Here is a 25305-nt window from a genome sequence, read left to right as displayed (position 1 = left end):
TGGGCCACGTATATATTGATGATACCACACAGTGATATTGATTGCATGGTGAAAGACTGGACTTACACAAGAAAATGACACAATAGTTCAGACTTAGGCCAAATATTGTAATGAATAACAAGGAAGTAGGTTGACAAGATATGCTAGTGTAAAACATTAATAGCTTTTCTACGATTCTTTGCTTGTGTTTAGTATCCTACATATTATTGGCAGAAGTTAATACGTCACATGTTATTTTCGCCTACTTTTTTTGAATTCGTTTTCAGACTAATTATATGAAGGGAGAATTTTTGAGTGTTATGTAAACTGGGTAATTGTTTTCATAATTCATAAGTATGAAGGAAGCTGTGGAAGTAGCATGGTTTTAATGCATTAAATGTAGCTTCTTGTTTAGCAAGTGTGGCTCCCCCCCCCCCGCCCTGAGTACTGTGATCAATTATGATGTTTACTTTTGGAAATTTGTACACACCCATCCACAGCAGCAGTGAACATCCCTGCATACCCAGTGCAGAGAATGGGGAGGAGAAGCAATATATGTCCTATGTAAGCCCAACAAAAGACATAAAAAACACCCTCCTTTTCTACTGAATTCTCTACAATTCATGGGCAACTTGTGAGATGGAGAGGATATTTTATTTCCTTCCCACTGGACTTTTACAAAGGGGGGGGGCAGTACTTCAGTGCCTTCTAGGAATGCCCAGAAAGCACCTTTCTGTTATCCCAGAGTTTTCTGCATATGCCACAGGGCACGAGAGAAGGGAGGCAACCACAAGTGAGGGCTGACAACAAGCAAAGATAAAAATTGTCCATCCCTGTGTGACAATGGAACATACTACGGCAAAACCCCTCCCCCTGCACAATGTAGCATAAAGAGTAATTGAATAAAATTCCCTGATAACATGTTATGCACTTTTAAATGGCCTGTGGAATAAGGTGTTCTTTACTTCTATAAAGTTTAAAGATTAGCCTGATACATCTCCTTGAGAGAGCTACAGAAAGGAAAAAGATTTGAGCAGCGTTTCTCAACATCCTTAAAGCTGTCTGCTATACAATCTTACTTGGGAATAAGCCAAATAATATTCAAAGTGAATTCAGTGGAAGTTACTTTCAGTAAATCTGCATAAGAATGGACTGGAAGTCTCACTGAAATTGAACAGAATGTTCATATAATGACTGCATATCTGCCAGTACAAAAATTGGCAAGTTACTATTTTGTCATTGTACTATGCCTCAGTATACCTGTATTATATAGCTGTGCTATTGTAACCTTGTATTTGGAAGACCATCTTACTCGGCTATGAGTGATCACCAAAGAAGAAGATTTAAAAATCTACAGCTGGTGCATTGTTATCAAAGTTTCATACCTCATCAATTTAGTGTTCCCATGACTTGCATAAGATCCAACATGACAACAGTGACCAGAGTATTCTTACAAGTGAGACCCTCAAATACATCAACCCACATCTTTTTTTTTACTAGTCTCTGTTGGCAAGCCTTTGTAAGGCATTGCTGATGGGGGGGGGCAGCTCTTCCAATTTACAAAATGTTCCCTGCCTGGTTTTAGGGCAGTGGTCATTTAAAGAACTGCAGTACCAGTTTCTTTATGGAATCATCTACATAGCAACTAATTTTCTGCGGGATGTAGCATGCAACCTCACAGTGAAGCAATCAATATATTGCATAATATAATACTAGAGTGATCATAGCCGGATAAGGGATTTATACATGAACTACTCAATTTGAATTTTGGTAAATACATTGTTTGCATTATTGAAGCTTGTGCATTTCATTGGTTGGGGAGCATTTGTATTTTCTCTGGATGGGAAAGAAAATGAGCAGCCAACCATGTGAACAGGCTGGAGATAAGTATTATCATGGTTGCTTCTTAATTTTGTATGCAGACTGACACTGGAAAGTTTCCCTTTGACAACTTTATTGCCTTTAACAGGAAAATGAGCTAACCTCTAATGGGGAGTAATGAGAATACCAAATATACTACGTGTATATTCTTTGCAAAGACAAATTCTTCAGCAAGATTTTAGCTCAAAAACAATGTAAGGCCTAAAATATAAAAGGGCCTTTGGCTGCTGCTAGAAAGACATCAAAATGGGCACTAGGTGAAGCTTTCTGGGGAGAATATTTTCAAGCTGAGGCACATCCACTAAAAGGGTTCTTTATCCCACCATACTTCAGATTTTTATTTTATATATGTTGTTAAAAAATATAATTATACTGCTTGATGGTTGAAAACAAAGAAAGCTCAAAGTAGTTTACAAAATATAAAATAAAACATTAAAATTATTGCTAAAAACAATTAAAGTCGTACCTTGGAAGTCAAACGGAATTCGTTCCAGAAGTCTCTTCGACTTCCAAAACATTCAGAAACCAAGGTGCGGCTTCCAATTGGCTTCAGGTTAAGAACTCTTCTTCAGGATAAGAACAGAAATTGGGCTCCAGCAGCGCGGCGGCAGCAAGAGGCCCCATTAACTAAAGTGGTGCTTCAGGTTAAGAACAGTTTCAGGTTAAGAACGGACCTCTGGAACAAATTAAGTACTTAACCCGAGGTACCACTGTAATAGTAAATCCATAAACTTGGCCCAGTAGCAAATGAACACCCAGATCACAGAACAGAAGAAGGTCTCACTCCTGTTAGCAACTGTGCTGCAGCATTCTGCACTAACTGCAGCCCCTAGATTGAACACAAGTAAAGCCCCACAAGTGCAGCTCCTAGACTGAGCACAAGTGCATTGCAGTAAACCAGATGGCTATCATATCTCCTCTCAGTCTCTTCTTTTACAGGCTAAAGGTACCCAGCTCCTTCAACTGTTCCTCATAAGGCTTGGTATCCAGACCCTTGATCATCTTGGTTGTCCTCGTCTGCATACTTCTCTCTGACCTTGTGCTATTCACTATGTCTAGAGTCTAGACACCTGTATAGTGCAAAGAGCATAAAACTTTTTTATGTCCTGTATAGCACATGACACATTAGCAACAAACACCTAGTAGCAGTAGGGTGAGAATGGTAAGGGAGAAGGGTAGCAAAGGTAGCAGCTCTGAGGTACGGAGACAAACAACAATCCTGGTGAAGAGGGAATTTTGTTCCATCGGCTGCTGCCCTCCCTGCACAGCAGGGTCAATAAAGTAAAGGGACTTGTTTTCTTGAAGATCCACTGTATCAGGAGAAGATGGGGATAAGAACTGTGCCACATATTCCATGACTAATCCAGTGCAATAGCTAGTAAAGGGGAATACATGTCTTGGATTACTGTATTGTCTTATATGTGGAACTGCCATTGAAAATGGTCTGAAAAATTAAGGTGCCTCCAAACCAGGCAGTAAGGTTTTTAACAGAGACTGGTTAACATGACCAAATTACATCAGTACTTCTTCATTTGCACTGACTTCAACTCTGTTTCCAGGTCCAATTCAATCATCATCTGAGGCCCTTTTTCGTGTGCCTCCATGAGAGGTCTCAACATGAGAACAGGCCTTTTCTGCAGTGGCTCCCCGTTTGTGGAATGCTCTTCCCAGGGAGGCACAGAAATTTTAATAATAATTCAAAGTGCTGATTTAACCTTTAAAGCTCTAAATAGCTATGGCAAGGTGACCTGAATTATCTCCTCCCATATATACTTAGCCAGATTCTGAAGGACCTTTTCCAGGTGCCCTCACCAAATGATATGCAACTGGTGGTTGCTGGAGGGTGCGCATTTTGGGCAGTGGCACTCCAGTTGTTGAATCCCTCTTCAGAAATGCTTGCCCAGTACCCACTTTAAAGCCAGTTCAATATATTTATGTAGGAGAAAAGATTTTCTTTCCAGGATTACTGTGTTATATTGGACACAACAAAATAATGGAAAAATGCGCATCAAATACATTGCTGCACCAATTATATGTTTGCATGTGTATGTAAAGCATTTTACATGTACATCTAAAAATGTAATGAGTGTGTGCAGCAAATGTATGCTTCCACTGTACATATGATATGGCTGTATACGCCAGGGAGCTGAAGTTGGACTCAGCTGGTCTCTCCTCCCACCCTTGTACACATGCTGGTAAACATAAATTTACTGCTGTAGAAGTAGCCCTTGGTGTTGCTTTTACTGATTTAATACTATTTTCATACAATAAGAAACTAAAAAAGATTAACTACGGTAGCTTGTAATGGAAATGTGTATTCCAGTTTAATAATTTATAATAAGAAATAAACAAGTAGAGAAAAGTAGTTTTAAATTCTTGAGAAAGTGGTACTATAGTCAGTATTTGCTTTAACTTTGGCTTGCATTTTATTATCAGTCATTTGGCCTATGTATAAATCCTATGCATGGCAAAAAAAACCCCCACTAAATTGGTAGAATGCTATCCTTTGCTTTTACCAAACTGCAGCCACATGCCAAAGGAGTTTTATTTATTTTTTGTTACATTGCTAACTTGCCTTCACTCGAAGTTTGGGTAGTATATATGAGGTCAATTCCCCCTCTCTCCTCCCTCCCTCCCTCCTTGTTTAAGCAGTGTGAATGGCCTGATTCTTGATTCTGTGGTCAAGATTTTTTCTGAAACTTCTTCTCCAAATCTTACACTGAATTTTTATTTGCCTCTTTGTTTCTATAAGCTGCTGCACCAAAAAATATTGATTCCTCACTCCAGTCATGGTTTTCAGCTATACATATAAAGCTCTGGGTTGTAGTTTAGTAGAGAATCAAAACTGTTAGCACCTCAGATATTCCCACCCCCAGCCCTACAGGGAGTACTACTATAATTGCTGTTTACTTAGAAAAAAAAGGATCCCTTGATACCAAGTAGCAGCCACAACAAGGAAATGCTTTAAAATCTTGTGATTTCAGGTCATTCCTATTATTTTGCTAACATGTCTTACACGTTTATCTTAATGGTTATAGTTTGATTGGCTGGATTCATTCACTGCCTTTTTGTCAATGCAGTGTACAATTTTGGAATTGTTCAGTTTTACAGTTCTCCCACCCACTCACCTGCAGATAAGGTAAAGCAAACAAACACAAACAACCCCGCCCCCATCCCTTTTTCATTCTCATGGAGCTGATTATATCTGTTGGTCCCTTGGGAGGAAGGAACAGACTCACTGGCACACATGCATATGGTAACATTTTCCTGCAGTGGGGAGGGAATTCTCAGGTGCCTGATAGCAAATTTGGATTTTTCCAAAATCTGTGATAGTGTCATGGAATTAAACAGGAAAATTGAGTATATGAGCAATAATTGTTCTATGTATGTATCTATGAGGTCTTTTTGTATATGAAATTCCCTGACCTACTCTGTTGTTATTCTGGACTGGCTAATTTTGTTTTAATTAGGTTTATGGATATATGTTTTATTTAATGTTTTAATGCTTCCTAATAAGGAAAATATGGTAATTTTCCTTTGAAATAACATGGCATAAAAATGCATAAACTTATATTCATGTATTTTCCCTATACAGTTAAAATATATAGTACTGCCATTGAAAAGTATTGTATATGACTAAGGTCTATTAGTTACATTGGTCTACTCCAAATAAGGGACGCGGGTGGCGCTGTGGGTAAAACCTCAGCGCCTAGGACTTGCCGATCGCATGGTCAGCAGTTCGAATCCCCACGGCGGGGTGTGCTCCCGTCGTTCGGTCCCAGCGCCTGCCAACCTAGCCGTTCGAAAGCACCCCCGGGTGCAAGTAGATAAATAGGGACCGCTTACCAGTGGGAAGGTAAACGGCGTTCCATGTGCTGCGCTGGCTCGCCAGATGCAGCTTGTCACGCTGGCCACGTGACCCGGCAGTGTCTGCGGACAGCGCTGGCTCCCGGCCTATAGAGTGAGATGAGCGCACAACCCTAGAGTCTGGCAAGACTGGCCCGTACGGGCAGGGGTACCTTTACCTTTACCTTACTCCAAATAATGCCACCCGTATCCATACAAAGATGGTTTGTCAAAACAATCAGAGCAGCATCCATATCTCTCCATCTTGTGAATTAACATAGACCACATAGCCAAGAAGCCATGTTTTTGTATTCTTCTTTCACTAGTTTACATTGCTGAATTAAATTTTCATCCAGGGCTAGATGCTGGTACCACCTTCAAGTAGAAAATGTTTCCAGCCTTTGAGTTTTGCACTATTTCCATAAGCGCTGCAAGGAACACTTTGAAGATTAAGTCCTTGCATAATGATTATTTGGTTCCCCTCCCCTGCAAAAAAAAGTGAGGGCCCAGTCTAATTGAATGGACTGCTACTCTGTTTCCTAGTACAACCTGACTGAACAAAGGTGCCACTTGAATCTCAGGCTAAAGTTATGCCATGTTGAATTCCTACCCAGTCAGGACAATATTTTCCAGACATTTTTTTCTTTCCTTAAGCCTTTTAACAAGGGATCGAAGTTTATTACCTATTTATAAAATAATCTTAGTTATAATGATAGCAATGTATTGAAAACTGCTGAATTTCAAAGTCAAGTATGAAATGGATTTTTGCAAGTGCTTCTGCACTAAAAGTGATAAATTAATACAAAAGATAATGAACGTTGCATAATTATTTTTAAACCACCCACCTTATGGAAGCAGTCTAATTGAATTCAGTGCTGAAAATGTCAGTACGAAATTCAAAGTGTTTATACTTTGAAATCCAGGAGCCACTTTATGTTTTTGAACTAATGCCTCTATTGCATTTGCAAAGAGGATTTGGGACAGTAGACATCCTTGTTTGGTGCTCTAGGTCTGTTAGGATGAATAAGAAGGATTGTAAATTTTGCATTGTTAGAAATTTCATAGAAACAAACAGAAATACTATTGTGTAGACTTCAAAGTTGATGAAAAACAGGCCACACAGTAAACCTGTTTCTATGAACTATCCACCTTCTTTAAGGTGTTCATATCTCACGTATACTCATGAATCTATGTTTATAGGTTACTTTCAATAGAATTAATTTGGTTTTTTATTATTTGCCTTAAAAGTTAGTGAATCATAGTAATTGTTTTGGCAAATAGGTTTGACAACTTTCTGGAATCTTCCAGTTTTATGATTCTCAAATATTGGTATCTGGTTCTCTAGGTCAGAAGACTTGCCTCCATTTACATGGTATTTTTCCTTACCTGTATGTGCCATATGATGGTTATGGGCAGCTGGCAGAACATTATCTGCGTCATTTGGCATTCAGCATTGACCGAGCACTGAATGTAGCTTTAGGAAATCCATCCTCTTCTGTTCAGCATGTATTCAAAGTGTCACTAGTATATGGAATGTAAGTATTACTTTATTATCCCTTTTTAATTTGGTGGGTTGTGGGGCGTGAGTTGCTGTTGACAAACTTTAAAGAAACTTATAAGGTATTCAGGTTATAAAGCACTGTTAGTTAATAAAGGATTTAGAATCATAGAATTGTAGAGTTGAAAGGGATCCTGAGAATCATCTAGTCCAACCTCCTTAAATGCAGGACTCTCAACTAAAGTATCCATGACAGATGGGGCCATGAAGGAGAATTTACAACTGGGGGAGTATGTTGCACTCTCAAACAATTCTTATTGTCAGAAAGTTCTTCCCAATGTTTAGTCAGAATCTCCCTTCTTGTAGCTTGAAAAAAGGTGTATTAAAAATACTCCTGCAAAGGCTTTGAGTTGACAATACTTGTTAGTATCCTTATACACAGAATAGAACAACTTTCCCCCTCCCAGTAAGTCATTTCAATTCCCACTCTCTCACCAGTTTAGTTGCCATGTAAATTTGATGTCCTGAGTTTAATTCAACCCCAACCTTTCTTTCTCTGAAGATTTTTTTTTAAAGTGGGCTATAAATTTATTAAAATAATTAAATATATTGACTACACAGGTTTCCTGTACACTTGTGCTATATTCTTTAACATACTATATTTTGGTAAGCTTTTGTAATATTTCCTGGATAGTTTGAGAACCATATGCGAAAGATTTGTTTTAAAGCCATCTAGGATTGTGTTAGTAAGCAAAGTCTTACCTTTCAAGTCCTGTGATTCACTCTGGTCCATTTACTACATAGTTTTTGGATGATAAAATGCCCCTCATGTAGGACTAGCAAACAGCCATAGTTATGATGCACAGAGGATATCCAAATCTGGAGCTTAGTGGAAGGTCTAAAGTGCTGAACTGCCATTTACTACAATAGGGTTGTTCAGCATACAGATCATGGGACAAACAATAACATTACACCTTACTGAATATTTGTTTTCCAGACCTTTTTATGGTTACCATGAAAAAGAAAGACAATTTATGAAGATCTACCTTTATAATCCTGCTATGGTGAAAAGGTAATGTAGTAAAAATATGATGTGTCTACTTTAGAAAATAACACTTTCCCTGTTACCTTTCAATATTGCACTCTGCCAGCGGCTGCCTTTAAAGACAATTTAGAAGCTGCTGCTTCTAATTCTAATCTGTGGATCACTGGTGGCTCCTGGATCATAGTTTGGGAACTTCTGGCTTAAACAGATGCAAACAGCTTCTTTTAATATCTGCTCCTGCAAATATAACACATGTAAATTGGCTCTTTGGAACATGTTTTTAGTGCCTAAAAATTTGACTGTTTAGCTATAATTCTGTGTGCTAGAAAAAGTATATTTTGTACTTTTGGCTTGTGTTTCAGTATTGATCAGCGTTATATTTCAACCAGCTATATTTAAACCAGCATTATATTTAAATAATATGGTAATATGTTTCATTTCTAACTTTTTCCCATTTTAGAGTGTGTGAGCTTCTACAAGGTGGAGCCATAATGAATAAAAACTATCAACCTCATGAAGCTCATATTCCCTACCTCCTCCAGCTCTTTATAGATTACAACTTGTATGGAATGAATCTAATAAACCTGGCTGCTGTCAAGTTTAGAAAGGCGAAGAAAAAAGGTATGCAATTCCAATTCATAAACATTATTTAGCAGTTTTTGACAAATCTCTGGAATAGACTTTGTGTGACACAAGATATGATAATGGATTCTGCCTTTCTAATAAATGATGTATTTTCCATACTATTCTTCACTGTTGGTATACCACGTAATGTGTAGAGTTGTAGTTTGAATTGAGGAAAGAAACACAGTACTTTCCCACATTTAGAGATAATTTATTCAGCTTGGGGTTCTCTTAGGGTTATTTTTGTGATGATAGGAAGTTAGCTGGCATATACAGAGCTACATTGGAACTACTGCAGCCTCCTATTTAAGCATTAGCCAGCAGCCATATATGACAAGGAATTCCATGCAGCTGAATATGGTGAATTGCTTCATTTTTCCTCTGTGCCTAGGATAGACACCAGGTAGGCAGCTAGAGGAGAGAAGCCCCCTCCTCCACACCTAGCATAGAAATGCTCCCATATGAGATGTGATGATCAATCGAGACGACCTCCCCAAACCTATGGAAACACTAGTAGAGACCTATTGGATTAGAGGCTTTAAATAGGCATTATAAATCAGTTCTAAGTAGTGGTTCCAACTTTAAGATGCTGTTACACTTTTCACAATAAATGACAGACTAGCTGCTATCATTGTTGTTTATTGTATTTTAGATTATTTTAGTTTATGTTTATTACATGTGAAAAAGAAGTAAAATACATTAAAAAGGAATGCAGTGGGATGATTCAGCAGGCTATTCTGTTTTCAGGCTAGTAATTTTCTATGCTTATTCACAAAGTTGTGCTATTTAGATCGTACAGCTGCCCTACATTTGTTGTAAGGCTGATAAGACAACAACCATCTCATGCATTAACTGAATACATGAGGAGGAAGCTGGAACACTCCTGTCAGCCCTACCACAGATGCTGACACATTCTTTGTACATCCTCACCACCCCAGCTCCAGGAACATAGCCAGCAGGCAAAAGAGCATTTAGTGCATATATATATATGGGGGAGCCTCTGCTTTAGGGAGTCTGTCATAGGCAGTAGCAGACAGTTGGGTGTAGTGGCAGTGCTTACTCCCTGACTGGGAGAATCCAGATATTTGGAAATTAGTGTTGTGCAATGCACTGGCAGGAGTGCTGTATCAGCTCCACTTCTGAGTTTGCACAGTGGCAACTTTCCTTCTGCCTTGTTTCTCCCACTTTCCAGAAACAAACCAGCAAAAACTGGAAAAATGTGGGGAGTCCCATTTACTCCCTGGGCCTTCACACCACTGATAATGAAACTGTATATGATTGAGGCAATGTGTGTACACAGACATTTCCCCTTTCCTCTGTAGGACCTTGTTAACATTTCTCAAGCTCCTCTTTCCATGAATGTCAATAATTATCTTTGACTCTCTACCGTGACACTATTTTTCAACACTGGGAGAGCAGGTTTAGCCCTTATTTATTTTACTTATTTTTTAAAAAAAATTACACCCTGCTTTTCACTATCGAAATCTCAAAGCATCTGACAATGATAAAAATAAACATTTAAAAAACAAATTAAACCTCAGATACTTAAAACTTCAGAAATATAAAATTTACCCCAACTGCTAGATTGCAACTGCTTCAAATTCTCTGACAGAAATGTCTGGCTCAGATTAATCTCTTCCAAAACTATACTTTTTTATCATGCAACAGGAAACTAGTACTGTTGTGAGAGGACAGTTAGTTATACTAATGGGCATTTGGTTAGGGACCAATCTGTGGAACAGAGTATTGAGAGCAAATAAAATACGTGACCCAAGCAAATAAAAGCTAAGGCTCTAGAAGCTCAAACTTTGTTGGAAAGTATTAGTAGGTTTTCTTCTACTTATGCTACGCCCAATGTTCTCTGAATCTGATGAAAAGGTCACAGGGCAAACAAATGGGATTAGAGTTTTAAGAACATAAGACATATCCTGCTGGATCAGAGCAAAGGCCTATCTATTCCAGCATCCTGTTATCACAGTGGCCAACCAGATGCCTATGAGAAGCCCACAAGCAGGACCTGAGCATAATAATAGTTTCCCCGCTTGTTTCCCCAGCAGATGGTATTCAGAATCATATACCTACTGATGCTCTTGTATTTTCTCAAGCACCCTTTCTTAAACTGATTTTGCATTTATTTTTGTTATAGGATTCTGACTTCATTCACAATGCAAGTGGAATATGAATGTTTTGTTAAAGAAACAACAACAAAAATCACTTTCAAAATAAATGTTTAGAATAATAATAGTTCACTGTACCTGAAAGCTTATCTACTGTTATCTGTTTGTAGGTGATGTATTAGAAGAAAGTGGATCTTATAAATACAGTTTGTCAGGACATTCTGCTACCAGAACCCTTCTTCAATGGGAAAACAATCAAATACCAAGGTTAGCATCTCTGAATATATGTCTCTCTAAATAGTCTTGAGACCACTTAGTCTAAAAAATAGTTATGGCATAAGCGTTCATGGACTGCATTCCACTTCATCAGAGGCTTGAAGTGTTACCCTGAGGTACAGAAATATATGCATATTTGGGGAAAATTGTAAACAGTAATGTCAAAAGAAAAGGAAATGCTAAAAGTATAGCTGTTGATAATTATGTTATTAACAGTGGCCACTGACTAAAAAATAGTTGAAAGTATACATTGGTTAGCTAATTAACACATGAAATGTTAGAAAAATAAATATTTGCCCCGGTTCAGTGTCTACTTGCTGTCACTGGTGGATTGATTCAAGACAAAGGTGGCTGGATGGAGGAAGCACAGATAGGCCCAGTTAAGCCATGGTTAAGAATATGGTTCTGACCAAACAGGATTTACTAAATACAGTAAGTCTTCAACTTATGCACGTTTCACTTGTGTGCATTCAGCTTTACACCAGTGGCAAAAAATAAATATAAAGTAAGGGGTGGGGTTCTGGGAAACATTATTTTGGCAATCCCACTCACTGCTGAACCCAATGTGTTTTGACTATACACAATTTTGACTTTAGGCGCAATCCCTGTATGGTAAGAATTCACCTGTACACCACCTTGTTCATTACCCAGTTGAGGAACAACCACCTTTTGAATAAACAACAGACCCAAGGAAACTATTTCCAAGTCCAGCATCCAGATTTAGGGACCCAGCATTTATTATAGCTATTGCAATAGGACAGAGCTCACTCAGCTCAATGTGCCAGTTCAGAAGGTTTGCCCCGAGGCACTTCAGAACAAAGTTTATATAGTAGTTCAAACACAGCAATCAGAGAGTCATAAAACATCTTCACATGGGTCAGGAAATGTTACAGGTCATGAAAAGTAAAGCACATGTGGCTGCATACTGATATCTTCACCTCCACATATATATACAAGTACAATAAAACATCAAACACAATAAAAATATAAATCTTGCCTATATTTCATGAACACATGAATCTGTCTCTCCCTTTCGGTACATTCACAAACCACTTATTTAAATACACCCTGACTTACCGTATTTTTCACTCTATAGGACACACCTTGTTTTAGAGGAAGAGAACAAGAAAAAAAATTCTCCCCTCTCTGCGCAGCGCCCCTTCAGCGAAGCAGCAGGAGCCCCTTCCATTTCTCCTCCCGCTTAGCTGAAGGGGCGCTGCGCCTTAGCTGAAGGGGCACCTACCCTTCAGCGAAAGCAACGCGAAGCCTCCAGAGCGTGGCGGGGGCGCTCCCACTGCGCTTCGGAGGCTTCGTGTTGCTATCGCGGAAGCCAAGGAGCCTGCATTTGCTCCATAAGACACACACACATTTCCCCTTAATTTTTGGAGGGAGAAATGTGTGTCTTATAGAGCGAAAAATACGGTAGCTGTATTTATCCCATGAGACATATTCTGAACCTAACTTGCTTGTATATTCTGCCCCGTGCTGCCTGCAAATCTCTAGATACTTTCTTTCAGTGGGGCTGTTTAGGTAAAATGAGTCTCTTTCTCTCAGTGCCATTAAGGTAGGGAACAGGTGATGATTTGCATACATGTTCATTCAGGGTGCATGACTAATGTGCCTTTGCCTACCATCTAACTATGGTATAAATATCATGACTTTAAAATGTTCAGACTATTTAAGATAAATTGTGATTTAAGAGAATATAATTTTAGTGGGAAAGTACCATATTTTAATCATCCTTTAATTTTAATATAATTGCAGTTCTTTGATACTGGAGGGTGTTGAACCACAGAGTACCTGTGAACTGGAAGTAGATGCAGTGGCTGCTGATATTTTAAACAGATTGGATATTGAAGGTAAACAATTTTGCTTTGTGTAATCATTTAGGACATTAACAAGTTTGTTTTTTATGCGTGCTTAGCACAATCTTCCCGAGCTGTTCCTCCAGATATTTTGGACTGACTGCAGCTCCCATCAGCCCCAGCCAGCAGAAAAGGAAGGCTGGCATAGCCCAATGCATCCTAAGTGGTATTTAAAACCTCTAAGTTACAGTTAATCTAGTAAGTAAATATAACTGAAGGGATTATATAAACAATTGACACAAGGTGAAGGCAGGAACAGGTGGCGGGGTGCTACACTGCTACCCTCCCAACAGTGGCATTGCTGCCACTTACTGGGAAGGTGCAGGGACAGGTACGCTAGCTGAGCCACTCTGGTACTGAAGACAGTGTCCTACCTTACTCCCACAGCATTATGGTAAACAGCAGCAATGCTGCTATTGGGAGGGCAGCAACATAGCGCCCCCTCACCACAGTAGTCAGGTTAATTCTTGCAAACAGCATAGATTGTACAAACAAGAGGTTTTGCAGTTTACATTTTAGTAAGCTTGACACACACTCCTGTTGAATTTGCTGTATTTTTCACTTTTTCCAGCCCAGGTTGGTCGGAACCCAGGTTTGCAGGCGATATGGGATGATGAGAAACAACGGCGTAGAGAAAACAATGAGTCCTCTCAAATTAGTCCTCCTAACTCACAAGGTAACTCACAGGGCGTTGTTGTTGTTGTTACATATTTATTTCTCAGTCACAATTCCTGGGCAGGTACTCAATTAAGCATTTGCTGCTTGTTGGGTTGTTAATTTTATCATAGCAATCAGAAAGTCAAGAAGCTTTCCCATTCTTCTTCTAATACAGTACTGTAGTTAAAAAAATTAATGGAGACATCATGATAGTAAACTTTACATTCTTTATTTAAGCTGCTGCTCAAGTAAGCAGTGCCTGGTTTCTTGATTAATTTAAAAATGGTTAATCAGTCAGTGCAACAGTTTCAGGACTGCTGACACATGGTCCCATCAGATTGCTCCACTTACCAGCCTCACTTGCTGCAATCTTCAGACCACCTTCAAGGACAGCGCCCCCCCCACAATGCAATACAGTAGTCCAGATGAGAAATAACCAGAAGATAGACAACTGAGGCCAGGCTACCTGTTCCAGGAATGGCCATAGCTGGCAAACCAGCCTAAGCTGGGCATAAGCTCTCCAAACAACAGAATCCACTTGAGACTCTTTTTTTCAAGGCTTTAGGTGTATTTCCATTCCTTTGTGAGGCATTGATCACTCCTTGGACCCATACCATCAATCCCCTCCTAGATTTTACCAGATCTTATGGGCAACAATTGAGAGAGCATGTAAGTCAGTCCTAACACTGCAAGCATCCCATTCACATCCTTGGGCTGCAGCAACTGAAAGTGATCCCACAAGCTATAATTTGATAGTGCTCTAGGTTCCTACAATCAGTTGCGGCATCAAGTAGTAGGTAATTACAAACGTTTTTGAGAATGTTTGTGCAAACGGAAGAATTCCTCTGGATTTAGAGTCAGTTTTTTCACACAGTGCTCTTCCTTTAAGTTGGAAACAGCCTTCTGTGAGTGGGAGAAACTTAATTAGTAGAACAGCAAATTTGGATATAATCAACAGATTATATTCCTTATAATATTTTTATAACTATATAAAAAGCATGATAAAAAGAAGACAACCTTTTTAAAATTGGCTCAGAGCTGCTTGAAATTCAAACTATGTTGCTTGCTCTGAGCTTAAAAGTATTAGAAAAAATACATAAAGAGAAGGGTACTAATTGTTAATAGAATGAAGTTTCAGTTTCTTATTTAGGAATTCAGTAGTCTTTTCTTTGTTGCTGTATTAACCATCCTGTATAACTTTCCCCCCTTAATTAAAGATCGTGGATTTGTAACTGCAACAGAAAGTGAAAAAATCTTTCAGAAGAGGCTTAAAGAAATCCTCAAGCAAAGTGATCTCTCTGTGTAAGCGTTCATTTAGCTGTTACTCTTGTTTTTATTTGTGAGTTGTACAGTCATTTTAAAAGTTTTTTTTATTTATTAATAAGGACATTATCTGGATCACTGGACTACAGTAATGGATCACAGGAATTCTCTGCAGAGTTGACGCTACATTCTGAGGTACAATCTCCTAAAGTTGTTCCGTGTTCACCAGCAAATATGGTAGAAGTACACAGAGATAAAGAACTCAGCAAAGGTTAGTAGTATTCATACAGTTGGCTTTTAAGTCAAATACAGCTCACCTTACATGAGTACATCCTAGCTGGAATTACTTTTATGGGAAAACTGAGCAAAGGAGGAGAAAGAGACATAGAAGAATGCACAAGGAATAATCTTTACCTTTGCATGTCTGTCTACAAGAGAGAGAGAGAGAGAGAGAGAGAGAGAAAGGCACAGAAAAAACATTTCTCCCCCTGCATGCTTGCATTTCACTGTTTCTGTGGGTGTGGTGATGGTGAGAAGTGGCACCAAGGAAGAGTTACCTTCTGCATTTGCTTTCCCCAATAGTTTTTTTGGGCAGGGCGGGGGGAGAGAAACTTTTGAAGAAAAGAGATTTTTAGTGCACATCCTTATGCCCCACCCTCTCCCAAAAACTCTATTCTCTTTCCATAAATTGCTGGGAAGAGGAGATCTGAATTGCACCCCTCTGTTCTCAAGTGCAGAAAGATCTACTTTCAGGTTTCCCATAGGCATCTGGTTGGCCACCATGAGAACACAATGCTGGACTAGATGGGTCATTGGCGTGATCTAGCAGGCTCTTCTTATGCTCATGTAATCTTCTGCCACTTCCTCTGAGCAAAATGCCTGGGAAGTGGCAACTTGTGAAAGGAGAAGGTACCCTTTGGAAATGTATTGATCTGCTGCGAGTTCCATTAAAAACGGTTTTAAATAACCACAACTGAGTTTGCTCAAATTGTATTAAGAAAAGTCTTGCCACCATCAATTCCTATCTCTTTCAGACTCTGTAAGTTGTATAAACTTATGCATCTCAACTAGCACAAGTCTCTAACTATCTTCTGAAAATCTTGTTCAACTAATTTGGATATGTTAATATGTTTATTAGTCTTCAGCGACTACTTTTGTGGGGGAAATGTGTTGGCAGCTCATGTGCAGAGTTTTAAATCTCATTTTTAGAGGAGTCCAACAGGAAGTATAAGGAGGAGGAGGCGCTTATTAATGAAGAAGCTATTTTGAACATCATGGAAAATAGTCAGCATTTTCAATCCTCATCTCAGAGACTGAATAAGACCCCGGTGTTCAGTGAGTACAATATAAATATATTCTTTCCCCCCCACAATAATAGGTTATTCTTCAATATGGTCCATGCAGTTTGTCTAAACTGAGTTTACTGCAAAAATTAGATTTCTGTAAAGTATTTTTAGTTTTGTTGTTCATCAGTAGTGGTGTTCTGTTACTGATTGAAAAGAGGAGCCTTTGAGCCCTAGTGCTCTGCAAAACCACTTCCCTTTGGAAGCTTGAAATTAAAATATACACTGCAAAAGTGAGAAATTATCAAAAGGTAGTAAGATTCTCAAAGGACAAGGGCATCAAAAAGAAGATACTGTAAAACGTTTTGTTTGTCTAATATTTGCTTTTAAAATATTGTGTTCAATCTGCACATGGAAAATATAGGTTATTTAAGAGAACACATCACAAAGATAATCTTGAACTTTTTAAGATATAGGCTATGTCTGAATTTCTTTTTCTTTTTCTTTCAGTGGACAGTAGTGCTGATCAAGCCATGATACATCTCTTGGCTGGGTTGGAGGATGATGGATACGCAATTGGAGGACATGGTACATTATCACAACACTTTTCCTCTGGAAGCTGTAGAAATCCCCAGAACAGTGATGATGAAGAAAATGAACCACAAATTGAAAAAGAAGAAATGGAGCTCAGCTTGCTAATGTCCCAACGATGGGACAGCAGTCCTAATGACGTGAATGCAAAAAGAAGGTATCTTCTGTTTGTTGAATAGCTCTGGAGGAAATGGTACTAACTAACCTAGACTGAAGTTCTCATACTTAATAAAGAAAATCAATGTGGGTGTCCAGAGTCCAGTATACTATGAAGAAAGGTGTTTATTGGACAAGAAATGTGATTGGTGATATAATTTCATGTGGCTCAAATGAGCAGGCAGATAGAAAACCCCAAGGGTTACTAGACTACCAGAGCTTGAATGGAACGAGAGAGATTTGTAAGTGTGTTCTGCAGTGACTGCTCCAGAATTCTACTGAATGGGTACGTTATATTAATGTGAGGAGGAAGGAACAGTGCTGCTGTGCCTGTGTAAGTTGTTACAGGAAGCCCCACCAGCAAGAAAGCAGGTTTCTCAGCATGCAGAGATAAAACAAAAGCACTGGCGGGGGTGGGGAGGTGTGGACTTGATGAGAAATTACAGTGGTGCCCCGCAAGACGAATGCCTCGCAAGACGGAAAACCCGCTAGACGAAAGGGTTTTCCGTTTTTGAGCTGCTTCGCAAGACGATTTTCCCTATGGGCTTGCTTTGCAAGACGAAAACGTCTTGCAAGTGTTCCGATTTTTTTTTCCGCTTTCCTTCCCCTTTTTCTAAGCCGCTAATAGCCTTTTAGTCGCTAACCCGCTAAGACTTTAATAGCCGCTAAGCCTTTAATAGCCGCTAATAGCGCTAAGCCGCTAATAGGGTTGCTTCGCAAGACGAAAAAACCGCTAGACGAAGAGACTCGCGGAACAGATTAATTTCGTCTTGCGAGGCACCACTGTACAGTGACTATCGCTGAGAGATGCAGGGGAAGGAGAGGAATTTTCAGGCCACATATCCTGCTATCTGAGTGAGCAGTTTGGGGAAATAAGAGGATGAGCCCTCTAAAGGAAGCCCTCTAAGTAAGAGGATGAGCCCTCTGTTGGAGATGGGAGTACCCATACTTGGTTCAAATAAGAAGGTAACAAGAAACAGATATATTGGAATCAGGGTCTGGAACACAAACTCACAGTAGCATGCTTGTAACAGAAGAGTGGTGGAAATTTTAGGGGAAAGTAGGATTTCGGAAGCAGGATAAAATGCAAGTCCAGGGGGGAGAAGTCCTGTGACGAAAATGGAATCAACAACAGGCTCATTCAGTATAATCTGATGTAAGATTGTATTGGCACTCTGAAGATCCACTGGTGGGTGGATTTCAATCTCTGTTGAAATTTGAACCCTACTGTGATTTTCATGAAATATTTTCGTATTCTCAGGGGAAGAAACCACTCTATGATTATTCACTTTTGCATCCTGTCAGTTTGAAATACAGTTTAATGACTGTCTTTAAAATATTGTATTAGACCACATTCTGTAGTGTAATAAGTTAATGTTCATTTTTAGTAAGCAACGTTCAAATGCTTTGTATCCTTCCTTTCCAAGCAAAGTATCATGTATTAACACCATAACCAGTAAACTCTCAAGTGGCTGACCAAAGGTTTTTATATACCTGAAATAAATTGCACTTCCAGGTCATTGGGCAGAAGTAGGAACCAGAGCTCAACTGAAGATGAAGGCACTTCAGAAGATGATATGGACTGGAGTGAAAACAATTTGCTTCTGGCAAGCCTATCTATACCTCAGTTAGATGGAACTGCAGATGAAAACAGTGGTAAATCATATACCCATGAGAAAGTAGTTTTCCTTTCTTGATAAAAAATATCTCAGTAGATTCCTTTGTACTAAATATTCTGCAAACATAGTCTATGAATTAGAATTCTCAACATAAATAGGTTGAAATTTAAAAACTGCATTAATTCATCTGTTTAAATTTCCTAACTTTCAAACTGTGACACAAAACTGTAATGTATTTTTTTATTTAAAATATTTATTATCTATTCTTCATTGCAACTGCAATTCCAGAGTAGGTTACAAATAAAAACAAATGCAAGACTTATACAGTGGTACCTCTAGATACGAACGGGATCTGTTCCGGAGCCCCGTTCGCATCTAGAGGTAAACGTATCTAGCGACAGCATGTCTGCGCGCACGCGCATCGCTTTTCGCCACTTCTGCACATGTGCGTGATGTCATTTCTGCAAAAGCGGCGAGACCCGGAAGTAACGCGCTCCGTTACCTCCGGGTTGCCGCGGAGCACAACTTGAATGCGCTCAACTTGAAGCAAATTTAACCCGAGGTATGACTGTAGTAAACTAGATGACTCTCAGGATCCCTTCCAACTCTACAATTTTATTATTATTTTATTCTAAGCAGACACTAAACTTTTTTGCAACTAGCCAGGCCCCTCATGACAGCCATTTTATGGCAACTACATCAGTTTCCAATGTGCCCTCAAGCCCCATAATGTTGGGAACTTCTGATCTAGGTAAAATAGAATAACAAACTTTTAATGTCATTATTTATTTATTTATTTCATATATTTGTATACTACTTAATGCCAAAACAGACTTTAAGCAGTTTATAAAAGATAACTGCATTGTTTACATGGAAAAATTATAGGCTATTTTATAATTTCAAAAAAGATGAAGTATGTGAACTAAACTGCCTTTGTTTCTGCCAGGAATAGAGGGGATACATTGTATCAAAGACTAGCAGGCAGCAAAGTGTCAGTTAAACTGTCATTGCAACCTAGTGTTGGCAAGAGGCCTGAGTATCGCAGGCATCAACAGGGTGGTCAGTTTTAATTGGACCATTGACATGCTTCCTCATCTTATTGGCTCATAATTACAGACCAATAAGGGTTGAATTTCACCCAAATTGTAGTGATTGGGTAAGGAGGGCTAGTAAAAGGTAGCAAAGCTCTGTGGCAGTCCTGAAAAGAGAGGTACTATCAAGTGACAACTGCTTATTGTAAACTTGAGATGGCAGTTGTTGCTGCGCCAGGTTGAAGACTGCAGAGAAGTGAAGAACTCCAGGACCAAGTTGAGGACCAAGTTGAAGCCTGCATGTAAAGTCCTAGGTGATGGGAGTTGTGTGTTAATTGGAGAAATAAAGTGATAGGGTAACTGGCCAGGCTTGGTTAGGAGATAAAACTGCAGTTTTACATGTCTAAAGGGGCAATAATCCTGTTTATTCAGTGCTATTTAAAGTGACTAAGTGTAGCCTGATAAATAATCCTTCAAAGAAGCATTACTATTTGTTAATACTTAAAAATGGCTTCACTACAATTTTAGTGCCTTGTTTTTAACTTTAAATTTAGTATTCTAGTCTGCTTTGTCCCATATCCATCTGTAGCTACTGAAAGGTTAGCTGTTACAGGAGAATATAAAGGTGTGCTATGGCGGGCACAAGTAGAATAGTCAGATGCGGGGATTAAGTGGAGGCTAGCAGTAAGGAGAAAAAAATATTAATCGCCGCAATGTAACTGGTGAGAAAAATACAAGAAGGTAAGTGACTACATGTTGGCTTAATATGTTCTAGGTTTGGACCATTACAATAACAAACATATATATAACAATTAAACAAAAATACAAGAAAACCATATAATGCAATAAAATCCTAGAAAAACAGAAACATAGCACACTTTAAAAGCATCTTAAGAGACAAGGGAAGCCTGACTTCAGTTGTCTTTGTAGGGCGTAACTAAATTCCAGATTAAAAATGCAGCAATAAAATATTTGAGGGTGGTATTTTTCTAATAAGATTGAAAAACTACCAAAAGTGAGTTTCAGAGGAATGGTGGAATGTAAGATTAAGGAAGAGCTAGAGAAATTGGGTCTCTTAGCAGTTGCTATTTTACCTAATTCTTAAGTAACTGACTAATCTTTAAAATAGCTGATCTTAAAAAATAGATGAATAGTGAAAATTGCATGTGTTGTATCTATCCCATTCTAGACAATCCGTTGAACAATGAGAATTCTCGAACCTCCATAATTGCAACAAGCAAAACATCTGTAAAGTCTTCGATTTTTCATAAAGATGCTGCTACTCTGGAACCACCTTCTTCTGCTAAGATTACCTTTCAGTGTAAACACACAAGTGCCCTTTCTTCTCATATTTTGAACAATGATGACTTAGAAGGGCTTCCTCAGCCAAACAAAGGAGACATAAGACCTGAATTGTCAGTCCATTCTCTTACAAAAGAAAGCACTTACAATGTGAAATACCCAACGTCCTTCAATAATATTCTCCATTCTGAAAATTCACACACAGAAAATAATAAAAGTGAAATATTCCCTGCTTCTTGTGAAACAGTTTATGAAGACATTTCCTCAGTAAGTCGACATTTGCCTCACAGAAAGTACACTGGAATAAGAAAAACTACAAAGGATGTATCTCTGCATATGAACCACCAAATGGGTGAAAGTATTTCAGTTCAAAATTCTAACTTTTCAGATTTGGTCCACTCCAAAAATAAAGCATCCTATGAAGCAAATAAAAAAGCCAGCAACACAAATACAGATAACCTCTTCCCAGCACCAGAAAACTGTGAAATGGTGTCTTGCTCAGAGGGTAATCGAACTAGTATTTATTCTGCTGAAGGTAGCACTGATGGAGATGGCCTTAATAACCTTAAAATTAGATATGAAGAATTTCAGGAGCATAAAGCTGAAAAAACAAATGTTAATCAACAAGCAGCGCATTACATGTTCTTTCCTAGTGTTGTTCTTTCTAATTGTCTCAGTCAGCCACAAAAATTAGGTCCTGTTACATACAAATTGAAAAAAGGCAAGAAACAATCTAGGTTAAAACTAAATAAAAAGAAAGTAATTCTTAGCAATCAGCCGTCTACAACTAGCAGCGATATTGCTTCCACAAAAGAGAGCTGCTATGTACAAGGTAATGCTAGTAATAACATTCCTGATAAAGACAGTTTGTTACCAAATGATATCATTCAAGTTTCTCCTGGCGCTTCAGAAAATAAATTGTCTATGGATACAAGTAATTGTATTGACTGCCATTTTGAAGATGGAGCTGATGGTGCTCGAGAATCTGAGCAGGTGTTTGGGCTATGTGGAAATAAATACACACTCAGAGCTAAACGCAAGATAAATTATGAAACCGAAGACAGCGAATCTAGCTTTGGTGTGCATAATTCAAAAATTAGCCTACCTCATTCTTTGGAAAATGATGAAAATATTGATGGGTCAAAAAAATGTCGGAAACGAAGAAAACTTTCTAAAAAATTACCACCTGTTATTATAAAATATATTATTATAAATAGGTTCAGAGGGAGGAAAAATATGCTTGTTAAACTAGGAAAAATAGATTCTAGTGAGGAGCAAGTTACACTTACAGAGGAAAAAATGAATCTATATAAAAAACTTGCACCTTTAAAGGACTTTTGGCCAAAAGTTCCTGATTCGCCTGCAACCAAATATCCTATTTATCCATTAATGCCAAAGAAAGGTCACAAAAGAAAAGCAAAATGCAAGTCAACCAAGAAAAAGGTTGGAAAACTGCAAAACATGAACAGTAAAAATATTAAAAGAACCCTACATTTCAGAAGAAGAACCTCTGCCTTTCTGTCTCCCCCTCTACCATCCTATAGCACTGAAGCTGAAGACTGTGACTTGAACTATAGCGATGTTATGTCTAAATTAGGATTTCTGTCAGAAAGAAGTGCAAGTCCAGTTAATGTATCCCCACCTCGCTGTTGGTCTCCCACTGACCCAAATGCAGAAGAAATTATTAATAATCTAGAAAAAGAAACATTAGTGTTTAAAAATGCTACCACATATAGCACGAAGACTGTTAATACCCATGCAGGAAAACATAGTCAAGCAAAAGCTCAGACTAAAAAATGTAAAAAGCAATTTGTTAAGACTACTGTTAGAGTTAATAAAAAGATTAGGAATAATCTGACTAACAAAACCGGAAATGAGGTGAAGAGAAAGCCTAGAGCAAAACAAAAACAAAAAATAGAAAAAGTGTCAAAGTTGATGACAGTAACAGATGAAAAAAGTAGTATTCCTCCTTCAACTGAGGTTAAACTTGTGCTGAACCACCATGATTTACCTGAGAATGCTCACAGCTTGGGAAACTCGCAGCCACTTTGTACCCAAAAAGATATCCAAGCAACTGGCTGTTCAACAGGGCATCTACCATCAGCACAACTGCCATTGACAGCTCATGCACAAGTAAATCCATTGATATATTTCCATTCACTCTTGGAAAATGAAAAGCCTGTAGGATATCAAGGTTCCCTCCTGACACAGGAGGACCATCATCCAGCCATAACTTCTGTGGTGTCTGGAAAGGAAAAAGCCAAAATGAATTTCCAAAGAGCTACTAGTCAAAGTGGTATATTTAGGACAAAAGAACCAATTCAAAATAATTTATTTGACCAGTCTCACCATATATCTCAGGTAGCGCTGAATGCATACAGTTCTAAAGATATAATGCATAAAAAGGCTGAAGAGGTTACAAATTCACAGTGCAGACTTTTATCCCCTGTTGGAAATGTAAATGAAAATTATATTCCTTCAGACGCAATGAAGATTGATCAGATTCATCCTAGTAAACTTTTGCATTGTAAAGATAATCAGCAGCAGATCGTTTATCTTCCAGAATCAACAAAAAATGCTGAGCATATTTCTTCTTTTTTTAAAACTTCTGAGGAAAGCCATGGATCTTTTCAGTTGCCAAAAAAATGCTTTGTAGCTTCTTTGAGAAGTCCAGTTAAAAAGCTGGGATGGGAACAGAAACAAAGAGGATTTATTTTGGATATGTCACATTTTAACCCTGAAAAAAATATAAAACAAAAGGATCTGTCAGAAACAACCTCTCAAACCAAAGCTGATTCCCAGTGTAAAGGCAAGACACTGGTAACACCTTCAGCATTCAGTGAAGGACATTCTGGCTTAGCTGTTCTTAAGGAATTACTTCAAAAAAGACAGCAAAAAGCACATCTAAACAACATGCATGAGCAGTTATCATTTAAAACTCATTTGAACAGAAGTGCTTCCTACCCTCTTGATCAAAACAAATCAGTTAAAAAATCACGTTCAGTTGCATCCCCAAGAAATCCTCGTACATCTAGGGAGAAAAAATCTAAAGAAAAAAATCTCAAGCTTTTAAAAGATTCTGCAAAGCAGCAAAACAGTAAGGCGGGCCATGTGTTATCTGTTGATAGCCCGGTTTTTGGTTCAGATCCAGGTTTTGAAAGTTGCTACTCACTTGAAGACAGCCTGTCACCTGATCATAATTACAATTTTGATATTAATACTATAGGACAGACTGGATTTTGCAGCTTTTATTCAGCAAGTCAGTTCGTCCCAGCAGATCAAAATCTACCACAGAAGTTTCTGAGCGATGTAACTCAGGACCTTTTCCCAGGTCAAGCAGCAGAAATGGATCTTTTAAGTCACAATAGCAAAATTTCTAAGGAAGAAAACCATTATTCTTCAGACCCCACAGCTTGGTTAAGATCTGGTCCACTAAGTCCTCAGCTTTTTGATAAAAGGTGCCCGGATACGAATGAAAACCATCTCCATAGCCAGTGGAAAAATAACATTATTACATCAACATCTGAACCTAGCTTACCACTAGATGTGCAACAGGCAGAGATGTGCCAAAAGGAACAATTTCAGTTTGAGAGAAATGCAGTGAAGAAAGGAATTTTTCTTAACCTTTCATCGCCAAATAGTGATTGGAGTCAAAACCACTTTAGAAAGGAAGCCACTTTTGAACCTGTTCAGTCACTTGATTCAATTAGTATATCTTTTTCTTCCATTTTATCATCACCGGATGGTGAACTTATGGATGCAGCTTCTGAAGATTTAGAGCTATATATTTCAAGAAACAATGAGGGATTAACACCAACCCCAGATAGTTCACCAAGATCTACAAATTCCCCCTCACAGTCAAAAAATGGAAGTTCTACACCTCGTGCTGCTCACATCCTTAAGCCTCTCATGTCACCTCCAAGTCGTGAAGAAATTATGTCAACTTTACTGGATCACGATCTTGCAGAAGCAATTTATCAGGAACCATTTTGCAGCAACCCTTCTGATGCACCAGAAAAGCCAAGGTAATGTGGTAATACCAGTGGACTGTAGTCACATTTTTCTATTTTATACCTATGTATTTTTAGTTGGCTTTTACATAATTTATATAGTCATGGAAAAATTAGTTGCAGCTTTAATGTAGCATTCTCTCCTGTTCTCATTAATCTACAACAGGGTTTCCAAAACTTGGCTCTCCAACTGTTTATAGACTACAACTTCCATCATCCCTAGCTAGCAGGACTAGTGGTCAGCCATGGTGGGAATTGTAGT

The 25305-nt window shown here is 38.5% G+C and overlaps 1 protein-coding gene and 1 long non-coding RNA gene across 2 annotated transcripts in view; one reads left to right on the top strand and one right to left on the bottom strand.

Moving 5' to 3' along the window:
* The window catches only part of REV3L (REV3 like, DNA directed polymerase zeta catalytic subunit), a 61083-nt gene that overhangs the window by 1682 nt on the left and 34096 nt on the right, over positions 1-25305 (top strand). Inside the window, exons 2-13 of the mRNA XM_083497730.1 lie at positions 7052-7241; positions 8202-8276; positions 8710-8870; positions 11161-11257; positions 13031-13125; positions 13703-13807; positions 15006-15090; positions 15174-15322; positions 16261-16386; positions 16845-17082; positions 18598-18737; positions 20921-25058. Of these exons, the coding sequence (XP_083353856.1) occupies positions 7052-7241; positions 8202-8276; positions 8710-8870; positions 11161-11257; positions 13031-13125; positions 13703-13807; positions 15006-15090; positions 15174-15322; positions 16261-16386; positions 16845-17082; positions 18598-18737; positions 20921-25058 (5599 nt within the window). The remainder of the gene's footprint in view (positions 1-7051; positions 7242-8201; positions 8277-8709; positions 8871-11160; positions 11258-13030; positions 13126-13702; positions 13808-15005; positions 15091-15173; positions 15323-16260; positions 16387-16844; positions 17083-18597; positions 18738-20920; positions 25059-25305) is intronic.
* LOC310704488 lies at positions 1484-10403 on the bottom strand. Its single transcript, XR_014524815.1, has 2 exons — positions 5892-10403; positions 1484-5520 (listed from the first exon to the last, which is right to left on the bottom strand). It is a non-coding gene; the product is annotated as an uncharacterized lncRNA (long non-coding RNA).

Source organism: Podarcis liolepis, assembly GCF_965112155.1.
Source record: "Podarcis liolepis genome assembly, chromosome: 3".
NCBI lineage: Eukaryota > Metazoa > Chordata > Lepidosauria > Squamata > Lacertidae > Podarcis > Podarcis liolepis.
This window is presented reverse-complemented; position numbering and strand designations above follow the sequence as displayed.